Source organism: Hemitrygon akajei, chromosome 5, assembly GCF_048418815.1.
Source record: "Hemitrygon akajei chromosome 5, sHemAka1.3, whole genome shotgun sequence".
Taxonomy (NCBI): Eukaryota; Metazoa; Chordata; class Chondrichthyes; order Myliobatiformes; family Dasyatidae; genus Hemitrygon; species Hemitrygon akajei.
This window is the reverse complement of record NC_133128.1, coordinates 21,037,322-21,057,684: the sequence shown is the minus strand read 5'-3', so window position 1 is coordinate 21,057,684 and position 20,363 is coordinate 21,037,322. Positions and strand designations below refer to the sequence as shown.

Genomic DNA, 20,363 nt, shown 5'->3' with positions numbered 1-20,363 from the left:
GGATTCCATATGGTAACAGAAGAAACCAATATCGTCCCCCGGTGTGATAAAAGTACACAGGCTTGAACTTGCCTCATCAAGCTTCATCTGCTAAAACTCAGACAATGCATCGGGTTTGCTAAACCACTTGGCACCTGCAAACCGGGATATGATCTACTCCTGTGTTGGCAATTTAAAATGCTCTCTCTTAAATGGCTTTACTGAGATCTCTTGGGTCTAGATATATCTGCAATACTCCATTTTTGTTCTGCACAATGACCAATGAGCTCATCCAATCTATTGGCTATTCAATATTCTAGTATGACATTTATCCATTCCATGTGTGCCAGTTCTTGTTTAAGTGTGTCTCTAAATGGTAACGGAACTTTCCTGCGTGCACGGACTGCAGGGGCTACTGTCTCATCGACATGAATTTTGTGTACACCAGGTAAGCAGCTGAGCCCTTCAAAGACACTTCCATAAGTGAAGTGTGGTCATTTTGGATTGTAAAGTCTTTTCACCAGGTTGAGCATTTCACACGCACTCAGACAGAATATTGGCTGTACTATCTTTCCTATGATCAGTAGCTGTGACTTTAGGTGCTGTCCCTGGTGCTTGAAGGTCACTTTACTGGAGAATTCTCCTCCGTAGAGCCTGTCACTTTTAACTTCACTGGGTAAATCTTGCTCTTTGCTTTGAGAGTCTTGTTATCATCCATAGATAACAGATTCACCTGGGTTCTGGTGTCAAGCTTGAATGAAATTATTGTCTCATTCACAGTCACTGGAACAATTCATTGTTTTACCAGCACCCACGGTCTGTAGAAAATCTACAAAGACGTCCTCCATTTCCTCAACTTTTTCTTGTTTGCCCCAGCTTTTCAACACTTCACAAAATGATTCTTCTTCCCACAATTATTGCAGGACTTTTCATAAGCAGGGTACATCTTTGGAATGTGACTACCTCCACATTCGCTGCACTTGCTGTTTGAGAATACCTCTCTGCTTTGATGCTGTTTCGGGAAACACTTTGTGTTCTGCCCCTCTTGCTTTCAAAACATGCACCGTTGTTTCTGCCCTGTGGAGCTCCTTAGCTTGGGATCGTGTAGTCTCCGCTGCCTTACACACATCCACAGCCTTTTCCAGCATGAAATCATTATCACAGAGCAATCTTTCTCTGAGCCCATTATTTGAAGTTCCACAAACTATTTTGTCTCTAACTAGTGAGTCTCTCAAATCTCCAAACTCACAGGACTTACACGATGTGTGAAGCTCAACTATGGTAAGTATTGGTCAAAGCTAACACCTTGTTTCTGGTCACAGGAAAATAACTTATTTCTTTCAAACGTGATATTTTTACTTAGGGACAAAATACTCCTCAAATTTTGTCATCAGTGTCCAATGTCCAGGCTGTCTCACCAATTTGAAAGCTGTTTTGGATTTCCAGAGCATCTTCACCAATTACTGTGATGTTTTCAAATGTTCATCAGCCCCTTCCATTCTGCTCGCTGCTAAGTATATATTGAATTGTTGTTTGCAACATTTCCAGTTATCAGTTAGATTGCTGGTAAACTGTACAGGTGCGGGAAGATTCAGGTTATCCATTCTAGGCTCTCACTTGAATCTCTCTTGGTTAATTCGGGGATAACGACAGCTTCAGGACACTATGTGCTTGCTGGCTGGCAGCCTCCCTCTATTGGAACAAGTGTCTCTTTCTCAGTAGCACACAATATTCATTTATGCTCCGTGTTTAAACCTCATGCTGACTTCTGACACCATATTATGTTTGTTCTTAAAAAAGGCGAACAGCGCAGGTAAAAACGCTAGTACATATTTATTCACAGGACACTCCAGTCATGGCTTCAGCTCAACTCCAGTGCATGCAACTGGCTCACCAACATCACTTCCAGTTCCAGGTGAATCACCTGCATTGCACACAGGGAACTGAAGTTCTTTACTGTGTTCACACATAATAACACAATGGGGGTCCTGAATGATGGATGCCACCATTTTGAGGCATCGCCTTTTGAAGATGTCCTGGATACTGGGGAGGTTAGTGCCCGTGATGGAGCTGGCTGAGCTTACATCCCAACAGTGATGCAACCAGTTAGAATGCTCTCCATGATGTATTGTAGACATTCGCAACTATCTTTAGTGTCACACCAATTCTCCTCAAAATTCCTCATGAAATATAGCCCCTGTCATACCTTCTTTGTAGTTGCATCTGTATGTTGGGCCCAGGATAGATCCTTAGAGATGTTGATGCCCAGCAACTTAAAACTGTTCACTTTTTCCACTTTTGATCCTTTGATGAGTATTATTAGTGTGTGTTCCCTCGACTTCTCTTTCCTGAAGCCCATAATGAATTCCTTGGTCTTACTGACATTGAGTGCAAAGTTGTTACTGTGACATCCTCAACGAGCTCCTGTTCACCTCCTTGTCACCATCTGAAATTCTGCCAGCAATAGTCGTGTCATCAGCAAATTTATAGATGGTGTTTGAGCTGTTACTGGCCACACAGTTGTATGTGTAGAGAGAGCAGTGAGTGAGGAGGAAACGCCATTTCAGATCCGTACAAACTGTGGTCTCCTGCTGAGGAAGTCAAGGATCCAGTTGCAGAGGGAAGTAACAAGGTCCAGGTTTCGGAGCTTATTGATTAGAACTGAGGGTATAATTGTGATGAACACTAGCCTGCAATCTATAAACAGCAATCTGACATAAGGCTATAAGACATGGGAGCAGAATCAGGCTATTTGGCCCATCAAATCTGTTCCGCATTCCATCACGGCTGAGTTATTATCCCTTTCATTGCTATTCTCCTGCTTTCTCCCTGTAACCTTTGATGCCCTGATTAATCAAGAACCCATCAGCCTCCTCCTTAAATATACCCAATGACTTGGTCAGCACAGGCATTTGTGGCAATGAATTCCACATATTCACCAAGCAATGACTAAAGAATTTTTTCCTCATCTCTGTTCTAAATGGATCTCCCTCTATTCTAAGGCTGTGCCCTCTGGTCCTAGACTCCCCCACTATAGGAAACTTACTCTCCACATCCACGCTATCGAGGCCTTTCAATACTCGATCGGTTTCAATGAGATCCCCTGTCATTCTTCTAAACTCCAATGAGTACAGGTCCAGAGTCATCAAACACTCCTTATGTGTTTACCCTTTCATTCCTGGAATAATTCTTGTGAACCTCCTCTGGACTCTCTCCAATGCCAGCACATCTTTTCTTAGTTAAGAGACCAAAAACAACTCACAATACTCTGTGCGATCAGACCAGTGCCTTATAATACCTCAGCATTAGATCCTTGCTTTTGTATTGTAGACTTCTCTAAATTAACGTAAACATTGCATTTGCCTTCTTTACCATTGATTCAACCTACAAGTTAACTTTTAGGACTCCAAAGTACCTTTGCACCTCTTATTTTTGAATTTTCTCTCCATTTAGAAAATAGTCCACACCTTTATTCCTTTTACTAAAGTGCATGACCATATACTTCCCTACACGATATTCTATCTGCTGCTTCTTTGCCCATTTTCCCAATCTGTCTAAGTCCTTTTGCAGACGTCCCACTTCTTCAACACTATTTGTCCTTCCACCTATCTTTGAATTGTCCGCAAACTTGGCCACAAAGCCAGCAATTACTTCATCCAAATCACTGACATATAACATGAAAAGACGTGGTCCCAACACCAACCCCTGCAGCATGGCACTGGTCACTGGCAACCAGTCAGAAAAGGGCCTCTTTATTCTGACTCTTTGCCTTCTGCCAATCAGCCAATCTTCTATCTATGCTAGCATCTTTCCTGTAATATCATGGGCTTTTACCTTGTTAAGTAGCCTCTTTGTGGCACCTTGTCAAAAACCTTCTGAAAATCCAAATAACAACATCCACTAACTCTCCTTTGTCTGTCCTGCCTGCGATTTCCTCAGAGAATTACAACAGATTTGTAAGGCAAGATTTTCCCTTGCCTTGATGAAACCTTACTGACTTTGGTCTATTTTCTCCTGTGTTTCCAAGTACCCTGAAACCTCATCCTTAACACCTTTCCAACCACTGAGGTCAGGCTAACAGACCTATAATTTTCTTTCTTCTGCCTCCATCCTTTCTTAAAGAGTAGAGTGACATTTGCTACTTTCTAATTCTCTGGAACCACTCAAGAATCTCGTGGCTCTTGATCGATCATTAATTACTCATGCCTCCACAATCTCTTCAGCTATCTCTTTCAGAACACTGTGTGTAGTCCATCCGGTCCAGATTACTTATTAACCTTCAGACTTCTGAGCTTCCCAAACACCTTCTCCTTAAAATAGTAACTTACTCTCTTCTGCCCCCTGACACTTTCATATTTCTAGCATTCTGCTCATGCCCTCCACAGTGAAAACTAGTGCAAAATACTTATTAAGTTTATCTGCTATTTCTTTTTTCCTACATCACTATCTCCCCAGTGTCACTTTCCAGTGGTCCAGTAACCTCTGTCACCTCCCTTTTACTCATCATATATCTGGTATCCTCTTTTATATGGCTAGCTTTCCTTCATATTTCATCCTTTCTCTCTTTATGCATTTTTTAGTTGCCTTCTGCCGGTTTTTAAAAGCTTCTCAATCCTGTAACTTCGCATTACTTTTTTGCTATATTATTTACCCTATCTTTTGTTTTTCTTCAATCTTTGACTTACCTTGTCAGCTATGGTTGTCTTACACTACCTTTAGAATACTTTTTCATCTCAGGGATGTATCTTCCGATTTGCTTCAGAAACACCTGCCATTGCTGTTCTTTCATCATCCCTGCTAGTGTCCTCTTCCAACGAATTTAGGCAAGCTGCTGAATTCTGCCTCTTTAACTCCCCTTACTCCATTGTAATACTGGTACATCCATTTTTAGCCTCACCTTCTCAAACTGCAAAGTGAATTATTTTATATTATGATCACTGTCTCCTAAAACAAGTGTTCCTTTACCTTAAGTTCCCTAATCAAATCTGGGCCATTACATAAACCCAATCCAGAATTACTGCTCCCCTACGGGGCTCAACCACAAGCTGCTCTAAAAAGACATCTTGTAGACGTTCTACAAATTCCCCCTCTTGGGATCCAGCACCAACCAACCTGATTTTCCCAATCTACCTGCATGTTGAAATCGCCCGTTGCCCTTTTTACATCCCTAGGTATTACTATTGCCTGTATTACTGTTTTTCCTGGAGTGGAGGGTGCTGAGGGGCAACCTTACAGCGACGTATACAATTATGAGGGATGTGGACTGTGTTCATATTAAATTTTTGTCCCGGTCAGAGTGTGGAAGACAAGAGGGGACGGTTCGAGTGCTAGCTGAAGAAGTGATAGGGGCTGGTACTCTCACAGTACTTCAGCAGCTTCTAGACAAGTGCCTGAATTGCCAGCATGGATGGCGTGTTTTATTTTGTCCTACTTCAATGCACCGAGTTACACTAGCATATCAGTTAGCTAACACTATTTAATAGTGCCAGTGATCGGTGATCGGGGTCCATTTCACACGTGCCTGTAAGGAGTCGGCATGTTCTTCCCATGACTGCGCAAGTTTCCTCCTACATTCTAAAGAAGTATAGGTTAAGCTTAACGAGTTGTGGGCATGCTCTGTTCACACCAGCAGTGTCTTGTCACATGCAGGCTGTCCCCCAGCACATATCTGCACAGTGTTGGTCATTTACGCAGTTACATTTCACTGTATATTTTGTGCATGTACATGTGACAAAGAAATCTGATCTTTTATGTATCTTTAAATCTTTGCATTGTGGGCTATGGACCAAGTTAATTGAATTTGTATAAGCAGCTGCAATAGTTGTCATGAACCTGAACGACCTGTTGCTGGGTGATCTTCTGCAAGAGATGGCGATCACAAAGGCAGCATCCATCTCTAATGACCCTACCATCCAGAATATGCCCTCTTCTTAATTCTACCATCAAGGAGAAGGTAAAGGAGGCTGAAGACCCATTCACGATGCTTTAGGAACAGCTTCTTCCCCCCTCCCATCAGGTTTCTGAATAGTCCATAAGCCCATGAACACAACCACTCTAGTCCTCCTTTGCATTATTTATTTTTGTAACTTAAAGTAATTTTTATGTCTTGAATTGTACTGCTGCCACAAAACAACACATTTCATGACATTCTGATTTTGATTCTGTATGAATCATTTGCAAATAACTTGTTTCCAGCACCTGCAATTCTTTAAAGTTTTTATTAAGTCACAGGAAGACGAATAGGTTCAGACAGCTAGTTTGAGTTGGTATCATTGGAAGTTAAACCTTACCTGTTGCCTCCACCATTCCTTCGAGGATCACCACAATCTCCATCTCCTCTTTGGCCAACTGGGCTTTGGAGATCTCCCAGAAAGGACTCTGTTGGTTGATTTCATGGGAAATGATTAGAGGGGAAACTAAGAAGAGGCGGTCATCTCCGGTGTCGTAGCCAACATTTATATCCGTTTGATTGAGAGGGATGAACTCTCCTTCCTTGGTCTGCTTTGATTTGATCAGTTTGGCACGGATTGAAGCCTCAACAATGTGGGAGTTCCTCAAGTCGCCGACTCGGAACATCAGACACAGCTTGCTGTCACGGACACTGATCACAGCGTTGGTGGAGAACACCAGAGTTTCTGCTCTCTTGTTGGGCTGCGAGATTTTTACAAACATGCACCCAACCATGAAGGCGTTGACTATTGAGCCCAGCACTGACTGTACTAGGAGCAGAATGATGCCTTCAGGGCACTTGTCAGTGATGAATCTGTAGCCGTAGCCAATGGTGGTTTCCGTCTCAATGGAGAAGAGAAAGGCTGAGACAAAGCCGTTAAGATTATTAACACAGGGCACCCATGAGGCATCCCCTATGTGGCTTAGGTCCCCTCGGATGTAAGCAATAAGCCACCAGATCATACCAAAGAAAAGCCAAGTGGTTGTGTAGACCATGACAAAGATGAGTAGATTGAGTCTCCATTTCAGATCCACTAATGTAGTGAAGATATCAGTCAGGTAACGGTACCGCTCCCGGACATTGCCGTGGTGCACGTTGCACTTGCCGTCCTTCCGCACGTACCTTTGGACGCTCCGTGCTTTACCACCTGAGCGTAGCTGTTTTGGGATGTCCTCGCGCACTTGCTTCGGCAGCCGAGTGACCACAGGGCTCTCGACGTCCCGCTCCATTGGTCCGTCTGCTCAGAGGGGGACAAGAGGCAACAACAGTGATTTGAAGTCCAGCATTAAAAATACAAGCTACCGTCAGATATCAGTGTGCACAAAGTCTCACACACCCATCGCCATGAGTGTCATATTTCACAGGATGGGGAATTCTTTTAAAATAATAGAATATGACATCTCACAAAGTTCATATTTGATAGCTCACAATTTCCCATTCCATTCCTTCTTAAACCATTAGACTATTCTGTCCATCATGTCTCTTCTACTGTTCAATCATGGCTGATTTATTATCCCTTTCAAGCCCATTCTCCTGTCTTTTCCCCGTATCCTTGCTTTCCCTTAATAATCAAGAGCTTATCAACCTATCCTGAGTGCCCTGCTTTTTCTGAAGGTCTGTTCCATCCTTCTGCTGGAAAACTTCAATGGCTGTTTAATTCCTTATCCTCAAGATTTGGTTTAATGAAATATCTTCATTTTCATTTTCAATCTTTTTTTATTGATTTTTAAACAAAAAAAATGCAAATCAGAGGAGAAGTTATAGCAAACACATAATACAAAAAACGTACAACAACAAAAGGGATATATACTGTCAAAGTCATATAAATATAATATTAGGCTATCGTATATAAACAAGAAACCATAACTCCTCTTGGCAAATCATGGGAAAAAAAGACTGGAAATTTTTATAATAAAAAAAACCCCTGCTAAACTAACCTAAAACAAAAAAAGAGACTGGGCAGTCCATCTGAGGGTAAAATTAGCAAAGAAAAAAGAAAACATCCTCCTGGTCAGATCTGATAAAGAGGAACAAAAAGAGAAAAAAAGAAAAAAAAAATTACCTAAAAAAAATTTTAAAAGAGAGAAAAAAATGAAAATGCACTTATGATGCTTAATGATAAGGTTAAACGCGCTTGGGAAATGGAACTTCAGCACTCACTTTCACATGATCAATGGAGTAAGATTTATTATCCAGTTAATAACTTATCTATCTGCGCACAGCACTCCCTAATTCAGTTTAAGGTAGTACACAGGGCGCATATGTCTAAAGATAAACTAACGAATATTTTTTCCTAACATAAGCCCCACCTGTGACAGATGGTCCTGTGCAAAGTTAAACAATTTTTGGAGGGAGGTTTTTAGAACGTTATCAAAAGTCATAGGTGTTTACTTACAACCTAATTCACTTACGGCAATCTTTGGGATTATTCCAGAGGAAACAGTTAGTGTTCCTGCTTCCACTCAACATGTGATAGCCTTTTCAAATTTACTGGCTAGGAGAGCTATCTTGTTATACTGGAAAGATTCTAATCCACCTACTGTTTTTCATTGGCTCTCCTTCATTATGTCCTGTTTAAGTTTGGAGAAAATTAGAAGCCAGACTTTTGACATATCTTTTAATTTTGTGCAAGCCTAGTGACCTTTTATTCAATATTTTCATATGATTTAATTTTTTTTAATGAACTATTTTGACGTATCTTTTGTGGGCTGATAAATTATCAGTTATCTCCAATCAGGGCTGAGAAATCCTTGGCTATTCATCAATGCATTCATTTCTCATCTTTTTCACAGTGGTTAGAAAATGGCCAGGACTCCAAGTACTTATTCCACCAGAGAAGTGTAGCTTGCTCTGACCTGCCTTCCACTGATTTGGTTATGAAATTTGACATTTGCTCAGGTTGGCTCCAGCTCTGATGCTTGTGTCTTTAGCTTCTACCTTTCTCCTCAGCTATCACAAGATCTTACATGAAAGGTGGGGAGGGGGAGGGAGAGGGAGAGGGAGGGGGGGAGAGGGCTACACTCAGTGACCACTTTATTAGGTACTGTGCTGCTGTAGCCCATCCACTTCAAGGTTCAAGGTGTTGTGCATTCAGGGAAGCTCTTCTGCACACAACTGATGTAATATGAGGTAATTTGAGTTACTGTCATCTTCCTGTCAGCTTGAACCAGTCTGGCCATTCTCCTACGACCTCTCTCATTAACAAGGTGTTTTCACCCACAGAACTGCCGCTCACTGGATGTTTCTTGTTCTCTCCCCTTTCTTTGTAAAATGCAGAATTAATCATCTTGTTAAATGGCATAGCGGGCTCGTGTAGCAAAGTGGCTTACTCCTGCTTCTAGTTAGTACAATTGTATAAAGCACATTTATTATCAAAGTAGGTACACGGTATACAACCCTGAGATTTGTCCCCCCACAGGCAACCATGAAACAAAGAAACACCATGGAACCCATTCAAAGAAAACATCAAACATTCAACATGTGAAAGAAAGAACAAATCACGCAGAGTATTAAACAGCAAACCACAGGGTCCTTGTAACAGCCGAGGAGTGTTCAGTTTAATGCTGCGTCATTCATTCACAGCGGGCCGTAAAGCCAGCTCATATCGAAGCACTCCCATCAAAGTGCACAAAAATAGCATAAAAAGAGTAACCAGGAATCAGAAGCATATTAAATCAACCGTGGAGTCTTCCAAAATAAGCCCAAGCTTTGAGCCGCGCCGATCAAACCTTGCAAAGTGAAGAGGGCTTCCTTTGGTATGAGAGAGGGAGAGGGATTCCGGTCAAATGCAGGCAGATGGCCTTCCACTGTCGTCGATTTCAATCTTGCTCGACGCTTTAATCGGCATTAAGTAATGGAGCTGATCATGGGTTCGTGTTCCACCTTTAGGCTGCACACTACCGCTCTCAACCTCACCGAATACGCCCAGAGGTAGCATAAGCACCCAATTGCTCAGCCGGCGCAAAAACACGTCGTCAAACTATAAATTACAGACTCCAATCGCACACAGTTTAGAAGTAGAAGCATTTTTAGAAGAAGTAGTGATCTGACTGCAGAATGTCACTGCTAAATCTACCACATCAATTGCATTTCCTGACAGGGCAAAGCTGTGGTAGCCAAAATTCAAACTAAATGAAGATTAAATGTTGTCAACAGAGAGATTGTTATCAAATCTACTCATGAATAGAAGTAGGTATGTAAATCAACAGAGTTTTATGCCCCCATACACTCTGACACAATAACCAGTTAAGAAAATTAGAATTGTAATGAGGAATGACTGGTGAGTTTATTTTCTGGCCTTCAAGATACTGCATAAGCTAAGTAGTAAAGAATACACACATGATGAAATGTGGTGAGGAAGATCCTACTGTTTTAGTCAGAGTTCTGTCAGTGGCCCACTTATCTCTCAACCAGCACCTAAATAGATCGACTGTTCATTCATCTCATTGTATTCTCTGCATTTGATGGTCAAGTTTTTTTTAATTACACAATTAGCTGCACTAAGACTACTTAATTGATGAGAAAGTGCTTGGGAACATCTTGATATTGTGCAAGGCTCTGTGTAAGTGGAAGTACTTTATTACTTCAAATTAGATTATAATAAAACAGACAGATTCAAGATAAGGAAAGAGAAAATTAGGATTAATTGATATTTGAATGAATCTAGTCCAAAGTAATGCGAAGTATCAAAACAATAAAAACGTGGCTTATAAACACAAGCGATTCTGCAGATGCTGAAAATCTAAAGCTACACACACAAAATGCTGGAGGAACTCAGCATGTCTGGCAGCATCTATGGAAAGGAATAAACAGTCGATGCTTTGGGCTGAGACCTTTTAATCTGGACCAAGTGTAGTTTAACCAATTTTACTGTTGCCAGATTCTGGACACAAGAGAGAAAAATACACTTTGGCCACTTTATTAGGGATGCCCGTAAACCTGCTCATTAATGCAAATATCTAATCAGCTAAGGATGTGGCGGGAACTCAATGCATAAAAGCATGCAGACGTGGTCAAGAGGTTTAGCTGTTGTTCAGACCAAACATCAGAAAGGGGAAGGAATGCAATCTAAATTACTTTGACTGTGAAATGATTCTTGGTGTCAGAAACTGCTGATCTCCTGGGATTTGAATGTGGAATCTTGTCTGAAATTCTAGTGCTACATGTTTGGAAGTGCTATTTTTCAATACTTTCTTGAAGATAAGTGAGAAATTCTCCCTAAGGTCCTCAACAATATTTATCCCTTAACCTCCATCAGATCATCTGGCCATTACTTTGTGGGGAAATCAGCTGTCAAGCTTACCTCTTTACATCTAATTGCAATTTGAACAAGATGCACTGTTGAATACAAAAGCCATGATACATCCTGAGATAATTACTCGAATTATCTAGGTTCAAGTAATTTCTTTCATTAGGGGATAGAAACCTGCCATTAACAAATACCATTAAACATTGCCTGATGAAGTGCATTGTAATGCTCTATCATTTTTCACAAAAGACTTAGATCATGTGATCAAGAGTTTAATCCAGGTGTTCCCAACCTTTTTTATGCCATGGACCCCTACCATTAACTGAGGGGTCCGTGGACAGCAGGTTGTGAACCCCTGGTTTAATGGGAAGCTGATGAGACAAGGATCACCAGATTCCAGTTTAAAATCTGGGTAACATATGTGAGGAAGAACTTAAATTTTATGCAGAAAGTTATTATGATCGGGGACTCAGTCCCTGCAAGGTGGGCAAGTGTGCACAATGTGGGAATCAATCCATCAGTCTGTATTCCAAACCGGATATGAGTAGCCAATTGAGAGGAAATAATTTGCAAGGTTAAAGGAAAGGTATAGGGAATTGTGAATACTGTTGCTGTATTGGGAGCTGACATAGACTAGATGGGCTGAATAGCCTCTATCTGTGTCAATCTCATTGTTCCTGAACTCCTTTTAAAATCATACCCATAATATTATACTTCCAGTTCTTGTCCTTCCTTCCAAAACGTATCTCTTCATAATTCACTTAGTGTAGATTTCTTCGCAAAATACCTTTTCCTTGTTAAAATAGATAAATCTCATCCCTGGAATGATTTAGTGAGTCTCTATGTCCTAGACATGGACATATTACACCAGTCTTCTTATTACTATCACCAGAACATAAGGTGTTATATTACACCTTATAATATAGTCACAGAATATAAGGTGTTGCTTCCTGGTGACCAAATATTTTAATTCCAATTCCCAAGCCTGTGTCGATATGTCAATCTATGGCCTCCTCTGGTGCCATGATGAGGCCACCCACAGGGTGAAGGAGCAATATCTTATATTCCATCTCGGTACCCTCTAACTTGATAATATGAATATTGACTTCTCCTTCCGGTGAACAAATTCCAACCCACCTTCTTCTATTCCCCACTCTGACCTTTCACTTCTCACCTGTCCATTACTTCCCCTTGGGCCCCCTCCTCCTTCCCTTTCTCCTATTTTCCATTCTCCTCTCCTATTGGATTCCTTCTTCTCCAGCCAGCTTTCCACCCAGATGGCTTCACCCATCACCTTCCAGCTAGCCTACTTCCCTTCCTCCCACCTTTTTATTCTGGCATCTTCCACTTTCATTCTCAGTCCTGAAAAGTCGACTGTTTACTCTTTTCCATAGACGCTCCCTGACATGCTGAGTTCCTTCCGCATTTTGTGTGAGTTGCTTTGGATGTCCAGCATCTGGCGAATTTTTTGTGTTTGTGGTCGGAAGGATCTGGTTGAGCTAATTAAACATCCACTTGAACACCACTTTCGCTGGAGACTCTGGTGTTCTAGACTAACCTGCATCCAGGAAGTCATGTTCAACAAATGCTATTAAAACTAAACACAAACTTTAGAGCTTAATATTGATTTCACTCTCATGGATTTTTGAAGATTTAACTGTGTCTTTAGTTATGACTTCTCTCCTCTATATGGATATACAGACACCGATTCATCTTAAGATTTTCAAAATAACCATTTTTTCTAACAAAACAAACTTTATTCACAATAAAAATTATTTACAAGAATAAACAACCTTTACATTCTTCACAGACATTTTCAATACTTTCCATACTGTTTAAACACTGCTGCTATCCATGCGTCACTCTGGGATTTCATATTAAATAAATTCTACTGTAATTGAAACCTGTATTAAAAGCACCTTATTCGTCTGTATGCTTTATCCCTCAGAAACCAGGAAACACCTATTTCTGAGGAGCAGACAGCAGAAATTTTTCAGCTTGTACATTATATATTAAAGATAGTTTGATACTTTAAATATCAATTGATTTATGTAATTTTCGTTCTTTGAATTAAAAGAGTTTTATAATTTCACTGTTATTACTGCCTTTTCTCTTCTTCTTCTCTCTCCCCTTGTTCTGTTTTTAACTTCAATTTAATGTATTTGCCCTACATAATCCAGTCCATCTCATAAAACCCTAACAGCAACAACAGTAGACCAGACAGCACTCTGAGCCTGCTCCACGATTCACAAAGATCAGAACAGCTTTTCACCTCAACAACATTCTTGCTGGATTGCCACAAATTTGTTGAACCGCCAACATCATTAACATTCATCGATGTCAAATATTTCCCTAATCTTGCTTCTCTTCTGGTGTCCCAACTTCTCATCGGCATAAGTTTAGAAACTGCAGTCACCAGAAAGGGAGGTCAGGATCCTACAGATGATGCAATCCATTGCAAAAATCTTTTGGAGGAGCCCAGCCCTATGGCAGGGGATTGACCCAAAACGTTAACAATTCCTTTGCCTCCTCCCCTCGATGCATTTGACCCACTGAGTTCCTCCAGCAGATTGTTTGTTCAGCCACCTTACCTATTTAAATACCACCAGACTAGACATGCCCAGGCATCATCCCTGAAGAAGATGGCCGAGTTTGTCATCAAAATGTCGGTTGTAATCCATACCTGTTCCCGGCTGGAAGCCCGAGAAGAGTTTATTAGTGAAAAACTTGGTTTTGTATGCCATCCATACAGATCATTTCATTATAACAATGCATCGAGTAGTACAAGGTGAAAACTAACAGAAAGCAGAATAAAGTGAAACAGGGAAACTGCAGCCTGTGAACAGAATGAACTACCAGATGAAGTGGTTGAGGCAGGTGCATTAACAACATTAAAAACTCATTTAGACGTGGATCAGAAAGATTTAGAATGATATAGGGATGGGATTGGCTTGGATGAGGATCTTGGGTGGCATGGATGGCCCCACTTCCGTACCGTATGACACCCTGACACAATATTCTTAAGCATTATAAATACGACTAAGTAAAATGCTTAGTGGTAGTTTCCAGAGGCCGTAGAGATTTCCATTGACACGGGTGCATAACTAGGCTGTGATTTAGCAATACCTGCTGACAGTTAATGATAATGTTAGCTAGTGACATTTCATAAAGGCTGTTGAGGGCAATCTATAAATGAAAGTCTTCCTTTCTTGGAACATTAGAATGTAACACTGTGGTAAGCTTCTAAGATGGTGAATTGTTATTGTTGTTTCTTTCTGCTCCTTGTGGTGCATTGGGCAGCATTCTTTGCTGTTTCCTTAGCATTTGTCTATTAATCTTTTCATGAGGCCATGTTGCTAGCCCGACACTCAACCCAGCACGGAAGGAAAGCGTGCAAGGAGCCGGCCAGGTTCAAACCCGGGAGCATTTGCCTTGAAATCCGGTGCTGACGCCACTACGTCACCGGTTAGCTACGATGGCCAATGGCTCGTTATAATTAATGGTGAAATTTCAAAGTAAGTTTGTTATCAAATACTACCCTGAGATTCATTTTCTTGCAGGCATTCACAGCAGAACAAAGAAATACAATAAAATATAAAACTACACACAAAGACTGAAAATGAGTGTAAGAAGATAAACTATCCAAATAATGAATCACTAACATAGTTACAGCAGTTCCTCAAGGTTGTGGCCTTAGCCTAGTTATCTTCAGTTGCTTTATCAGTGACCATTCTTCCCTAATCAGGTTAAAAAATGTCATTTGCTACCATCAAAGAGGAGGCACACACTCAATGATTCAGGAACAGCTTCTTCCCCACTGCCAACGGATTTCTGAATGGATGTTGACCCTTGTACACTACCTCACTCCTTTATTTTTTCACATTTTTTGCACTAATTTAACTCTCAAAAAATATAAGTTTTACAGTTTTATTATAATTTGTAATGTACTGCTGCAACACAACAAATTTCATGACGTTTTCCAGTGATATTAAACCTGATTCTGATTTGTGGTTGTTTGCACAGTTCCATTCAGAGCTTCTCCAGTAAAGAAGTAACCTATGGGAGATGCCAGGAAAATATCCGGATTTCAGCAGATAAACGATGAGCAGAAGCCTCTACCTCAGCTGTTTGAGGAGGTGCAAACACCATGTCTACTCAGGACAGAGGTCAACAGGATTTCAGACAGGAATGGAATTGTGAGAGCAGGAATGGCCTACACCTTTGACTGTTTGAAAGTCTGACCTTTGAACTCAACAACCTACAGATTCACTTTCAAGGACTGTTTACAGCTCACATTCTCAGTATTTTTGTATTTGCACAGATTCTATTCTTTTGCATATTGGTTGTTTTTGTCAGTTTTTGTTCATGCTTGTCTTTATTTCATTATATTCTGGTAAATGCCTGCAAGAAAATCAATCTCAAGGTTGTATTTGGTAACTGTATATGTACATTGAATGTAAATTTTACTTTGAACGTTGAACTTTCATTTTTTATGTTGTTAGGTAGCATTCACAGCACACAGGTGACAATGATCACCTCCAAGAAGAGAGGAAATCCAACCACGTGTCCAGGATTTCCAAGAGCAACTTCTTCAGACCTACCAGCCTCAATACCATGAGGACTGTCATCATCCACAAATGTAATGGGGTTGGCATCATAACTACCATAGCAACCAAACCAGAGAGTTTGGCATCCTGTCGTAATGACTCCCTTCTGACACTACAGAGCCTATCCCATCATCTAAAAAATAAGTCAGGAGTGTGGTGGGATGCTTTCTACTTTCCTGAAACAATGCACAAGGAGTTTGCCATCAACCAGTAAAAACTAGTTACAAATTGAACTGAATGATGTCAATGACTCAGGAAGTGTTATCAATTTGAAGTGGCAGGAACCATGCTACAGGGACAACAGTTATGCAGGCAAAACTTGACCTTTTCGGCCCCATTATCTGAGCAATTCAAGACGCTGCGATTTTCCCTGATCTCTGCCTATGACTTTAAATAATTACTTGGAAGAGGATTGTTTTCACACATCCTTCATCTAAACTTCCAACAAATGTAAAGGCACTTGGTAGACTCCTGTGGAAATGTCAGAAAAATGTACCTGACCTTAAAATCCAAGAATAAATAATCGTGAAACAGTTTGGTTAAACACTTTACACCTGATGTGTTCTAAGTTTAGCTAATTTCTCAACCTGTTAATATCCAAGCCAAGGTTTAAGAAATTTCCATTGCTTTTCTGAAATTTGTTGAAGTATTTACACATCCTACGTAACTCAGTGACCAACACTAACCAGTGCTACTTTATCGTTCTCTGTCAGTCAGCTCATGTACAGACACTGGTGTCACTTTATGGACATACTATCTATGTCAGGGGTCACCAACCTTTTTTGCACCGCGGACCAGTTTAATATTGACAATATTCTTGCGGACCCCGATGGAGGGGGGGGGTGTTAATCATGACTGGAATATAGGTGATAGGTCAACTATAAGTCACTTATAAATGGCTAATACACTCAATTTCATTTCTAAAAGGGTTTGTCTAACGAATTTAACATTAAACACACAGCGCATATTTTCCTCGCGTGAATATAGTGATAAGTCAATTATAACTCACTTATAAGACAATAGCATCATAACATTTTAAGTAACGTTTGGATATTAGACACACAGTGCATATTTTCCTCGTATGAACATATAAAATCATTGCAACACACCAGTGAGAGGACAGGTAAGGGCTGGAGGTGCCCGTACCGGGGCCGCGGCAGTTGCAGTCCGGAGAGAGCGACCGACCGAGGGGAGTGCGACAGGGTGAGTGCCTGCCCCCTTTGTAGGTAGGTAGGATCTATCGGCCGACAAAAGTTTGGCTGCAGGGATGACTATCAGTAGATCGCAGCGAGGTAGCTGCTCTGCTACTTACGAAACCCTGAGCCTGAATGAGGTTGTCTGTGAATATTTTAGCACTGGGTTCCCCACGAACATTCGGTGTGCTAAACGGGCGCCCATCTGTCCGTGCTCCAGGCCAGTAGCAACGGCACTTCCCGCCAGCCGCGTGAGGCGGTTGGTTACCTGAGGCCAACCAGTGATCCCTGGCGCTAGGGTATCATTGTAATTAGGTGACTGATGCCCTCGCGTGGGTAATGACCTCGCATGCATTCAAGTTCAACAGTGGGCATGACAGGGAATGAGGAAAGGTGCAGCTGACTCATATCGTTTCATATCGCCAAATCATATCGTTTCCTCGCGGCCCGGTAGCACACGCTTGGTGGCCCGATGGTTGGGGACCGCTGATCTAAGTATACAATCAATATACAATCTATGTTTATAAGCTGCCTTATGTATTTATATTTATTGTTTCTTTTTATTATTATTGTGTTCTTTATCTTGTACTTTTTTTGTGCTGCATCAGATCCAGGGTAACGATTATTTTGTTCTCCTGTACGTGTATCGACTAGAAATTAAATTAAACAATCTTGAATCATGAATGAATAGCTTCAAAAGCGGAACATTCCAACAAGATTGAAAATTAATAAAATTTTAAGATTTGATTTTTAAAGACCAGAAGGAAAATACTGTGGGCGAATTGTTTGGGCCAGACTCCAGAGTAATGTGGAAACAAGTGTATCGGGACACAGGTCACCTGAGATGCCCATAATTGTGCAGGAGGAATCTTTGAAAACCTTGCTGAAATGGGGTGAATATGACGACAAATCAAAAGGACGATGATCAGAGATGTTGGATTTGAAGTTAAGCAGCAGATGTTGGATGTTTTACGGTAGTAATTGGAACTTGGAAAGGGAGTTAGTATTTATTGTAATGCCTGCACTACTTTGTGAACTTTATGCAGTCCTGGGTAGTTCTGTAGTCTAGTGTAGTTTTTTTTCCTGTAAAAACACAAAATGCTGGCAGAACTCAGCAGGCCAGACAGCATCTATGGGAGGAGGTAGTGACGACGTTTTGGGCCGAAACCCTTCATCAAGAGTGAAGTAACATGGGATGGTCGAGGGGGGATAAGAAGTGGGGGGAGGGATGAAGTAGACAGCTGGGAAGTGATAGGCTGGAGGGAAATGGGCTAGGGGGAAGGTGGAGAATTATGGGAAATAAAAGAGAAAGAAAGGTAGGGCGGGGGGAGATTGTAGTGAGGGGGGAAAAAGAGAGAGAAAGAGAACCAGACTAAAATTATAGATAGGGATGGGGTAAGGGGTGGGGCAGGGGTATCAACAGAGGTCTGTGAGTTGAATGTTCATGCCGGCAGGTAGGAGGCTACCTAGGCGGGAGATAAGGTATTGCTCAATCGACCTGCGTGTGGCCTCATCTTGATGGTAGAGGAGGCCATGGACAGACATATCGGAGTGGGAGTGGTCTGTGGAATTGAAGTGTGTGGCCACAGGGAGATCCCACCACTGCTGGAGGACTGAGCGCTGGTGTTCGGCGAAACGGTCTCCCAGTCTGCGGCAGGTCTCCACATCGGGAGCACCGGATACAGTATAGCACCGCAGTTGACTCGCAGGTGAAGTGGTGCCTCACCTGAAAGGACTGTCTGGGGCCTGGGATGGTGGTGAGGGAAGAAGTGTGGGGGCAGGTGTAGCACTTCTTCCGTTTGCAGGGATAAGTGCCTGGAGGGAGGTCGGTGGGGAGGGATGGGGGGGATGAATGGACAAGAGAGTCGCGTAGGGAGCAATCCCTGCGGAAAGCTGAGAGTGGGGGGGGGGAGGGGAAGATGTGTATGGTGGTGGGATCCCGTAGGAGGTGGCGGAAGTTACGGAGGATTATACGTTGGATCTGTAGGCTGGTAGGGTGATAGGTGAGGACCAGGGGGACTCTATCCCTGGTGGGGTGAAGGCAGAGGTGCATGAAATACAGGAGACACGATGGAGGGCAGAGTTGATAGTGGACGAAGGGAAGCCCCTTCCTTTAAAAAAAGGAAGACACCTCCTTTGTCCTAGAATGAAAGGCCTCATCCTCAGAGCAGATGCGGCGGAGGTGGAGGAATTGAGAGAAAGGAATAGCATTTTTGCAGGAGACAGGGTGGGAGGAGGAATAGTCTAGGTAGCTGGGGGAGTCTGTAGGTTTGTAGTAGATATCGGTGGATAGGCTGTCTCCGGAGATAGAGACAGAAAGATCTAGAAAGGGGAGGGAGGTGTCAGAAATAGACCAGGTGAATTTGAAGGTGGGGTGAAAGTTGTTGGAGGTGAAGTTAATGAAGTCGATGAGCTCAGCATGCGTGCAGGAAGCAGCGCCGATGCAGTCGTCGATATAACACAAGAAAAGAGGAGGACAGATACCGGTTTAGGCTTGGAACATAGATTGCTCCACATGGCCGACAAAAAGGCAGGCATAGCTAGGACCCATGCGGGTGCCCATGGCTACATCTTTAGTTTGGAGGAAGTGGGAGGAGCCAAAGGAGAAATTGTTAAGGGTGAGGACTAATTCCGTGAGGCGGAGAAGAGTGGTGGTAGAGGGTGACTGGCTGGGTCTGGAATCCAGGAAGAAACGGAGAGCTTGGAGACCTTCCTGGTGGGGGATAGAGGTATATAGGGACTGGACGTCCATGGTGAAAATGAGGCGGTGGGGGCCAGGGAAATTGAAATCTTTGAAGAGATGTAAAGCGGACATAGATGGGAAGGGATTGAACAAGGGGAGATAAAACAGAGTGGAGATAGGCAGAAATGAGTTGAGTGGGGCAGGAGCAAGCAGAGTCAATGGGTCTGCCTGGACAGGCAGGTTTGTGAATCTTGGGTAGGAGGTAGAAACGGGAAGTGCAGGGTGTGGGAACTATAAGTTTGGTGGCCGTGGAACTTACACAGCATGAATTGGCTGCCGAATTTCCCACATTAAATTTCATAACATGATTATGATCGCCTGCAAGGCATTTTGGATCATCTTTAGGTTATTAAAGGTGCTACAAAAATGGAAGCTAATTTTACTTTTACACATGATATCTGCCATCAGAATAAAACCTGAAACAGTTCAGCAGTTGAGATGTAATTTGAGCTTGCAATAAAAATACAATAAAATCCTTGCCAACATTGAAAATGTGTCGGTAAAATAGAAGAAGTGCCAATATGCAGGACGCCAATAGATGGCACAGGAACTCTGTATACAAATAAAGATCTCGCAGATACCCTCTGTAAAGTAGAACCATTTAAACCCTAACTAATAAAGTGATATTTTAATTTTCAGTATT

The 20,363-nt window shown here is 42.0% G+C and overlaps 1 protein-coding gene across 1 annotated transcript in view; it reads right to left on the bottom strand.

The window, feature by feature from the left end:
• Positions 1-20,363, bottom strand: part of kcnj6 (potassium inwardly rectifying channel subfamily J member 6) — a 162,302-nt gene that overhangs the window by 45,220 nt on the left and 96,719 nt on the right. The window contains exon 2 of the mRNA XM_073044985.1: positions 6,270-7,166. Coding sequence (XP_072901086.1) covers positions 6,270-7,158 — 889 coding nt within the window. The 5' untranslated portion in view covers positions 7,159-7,166. The remainder of the gene's footprint in view (positions 1-6,269; positions 7,167-20,363) is intronic.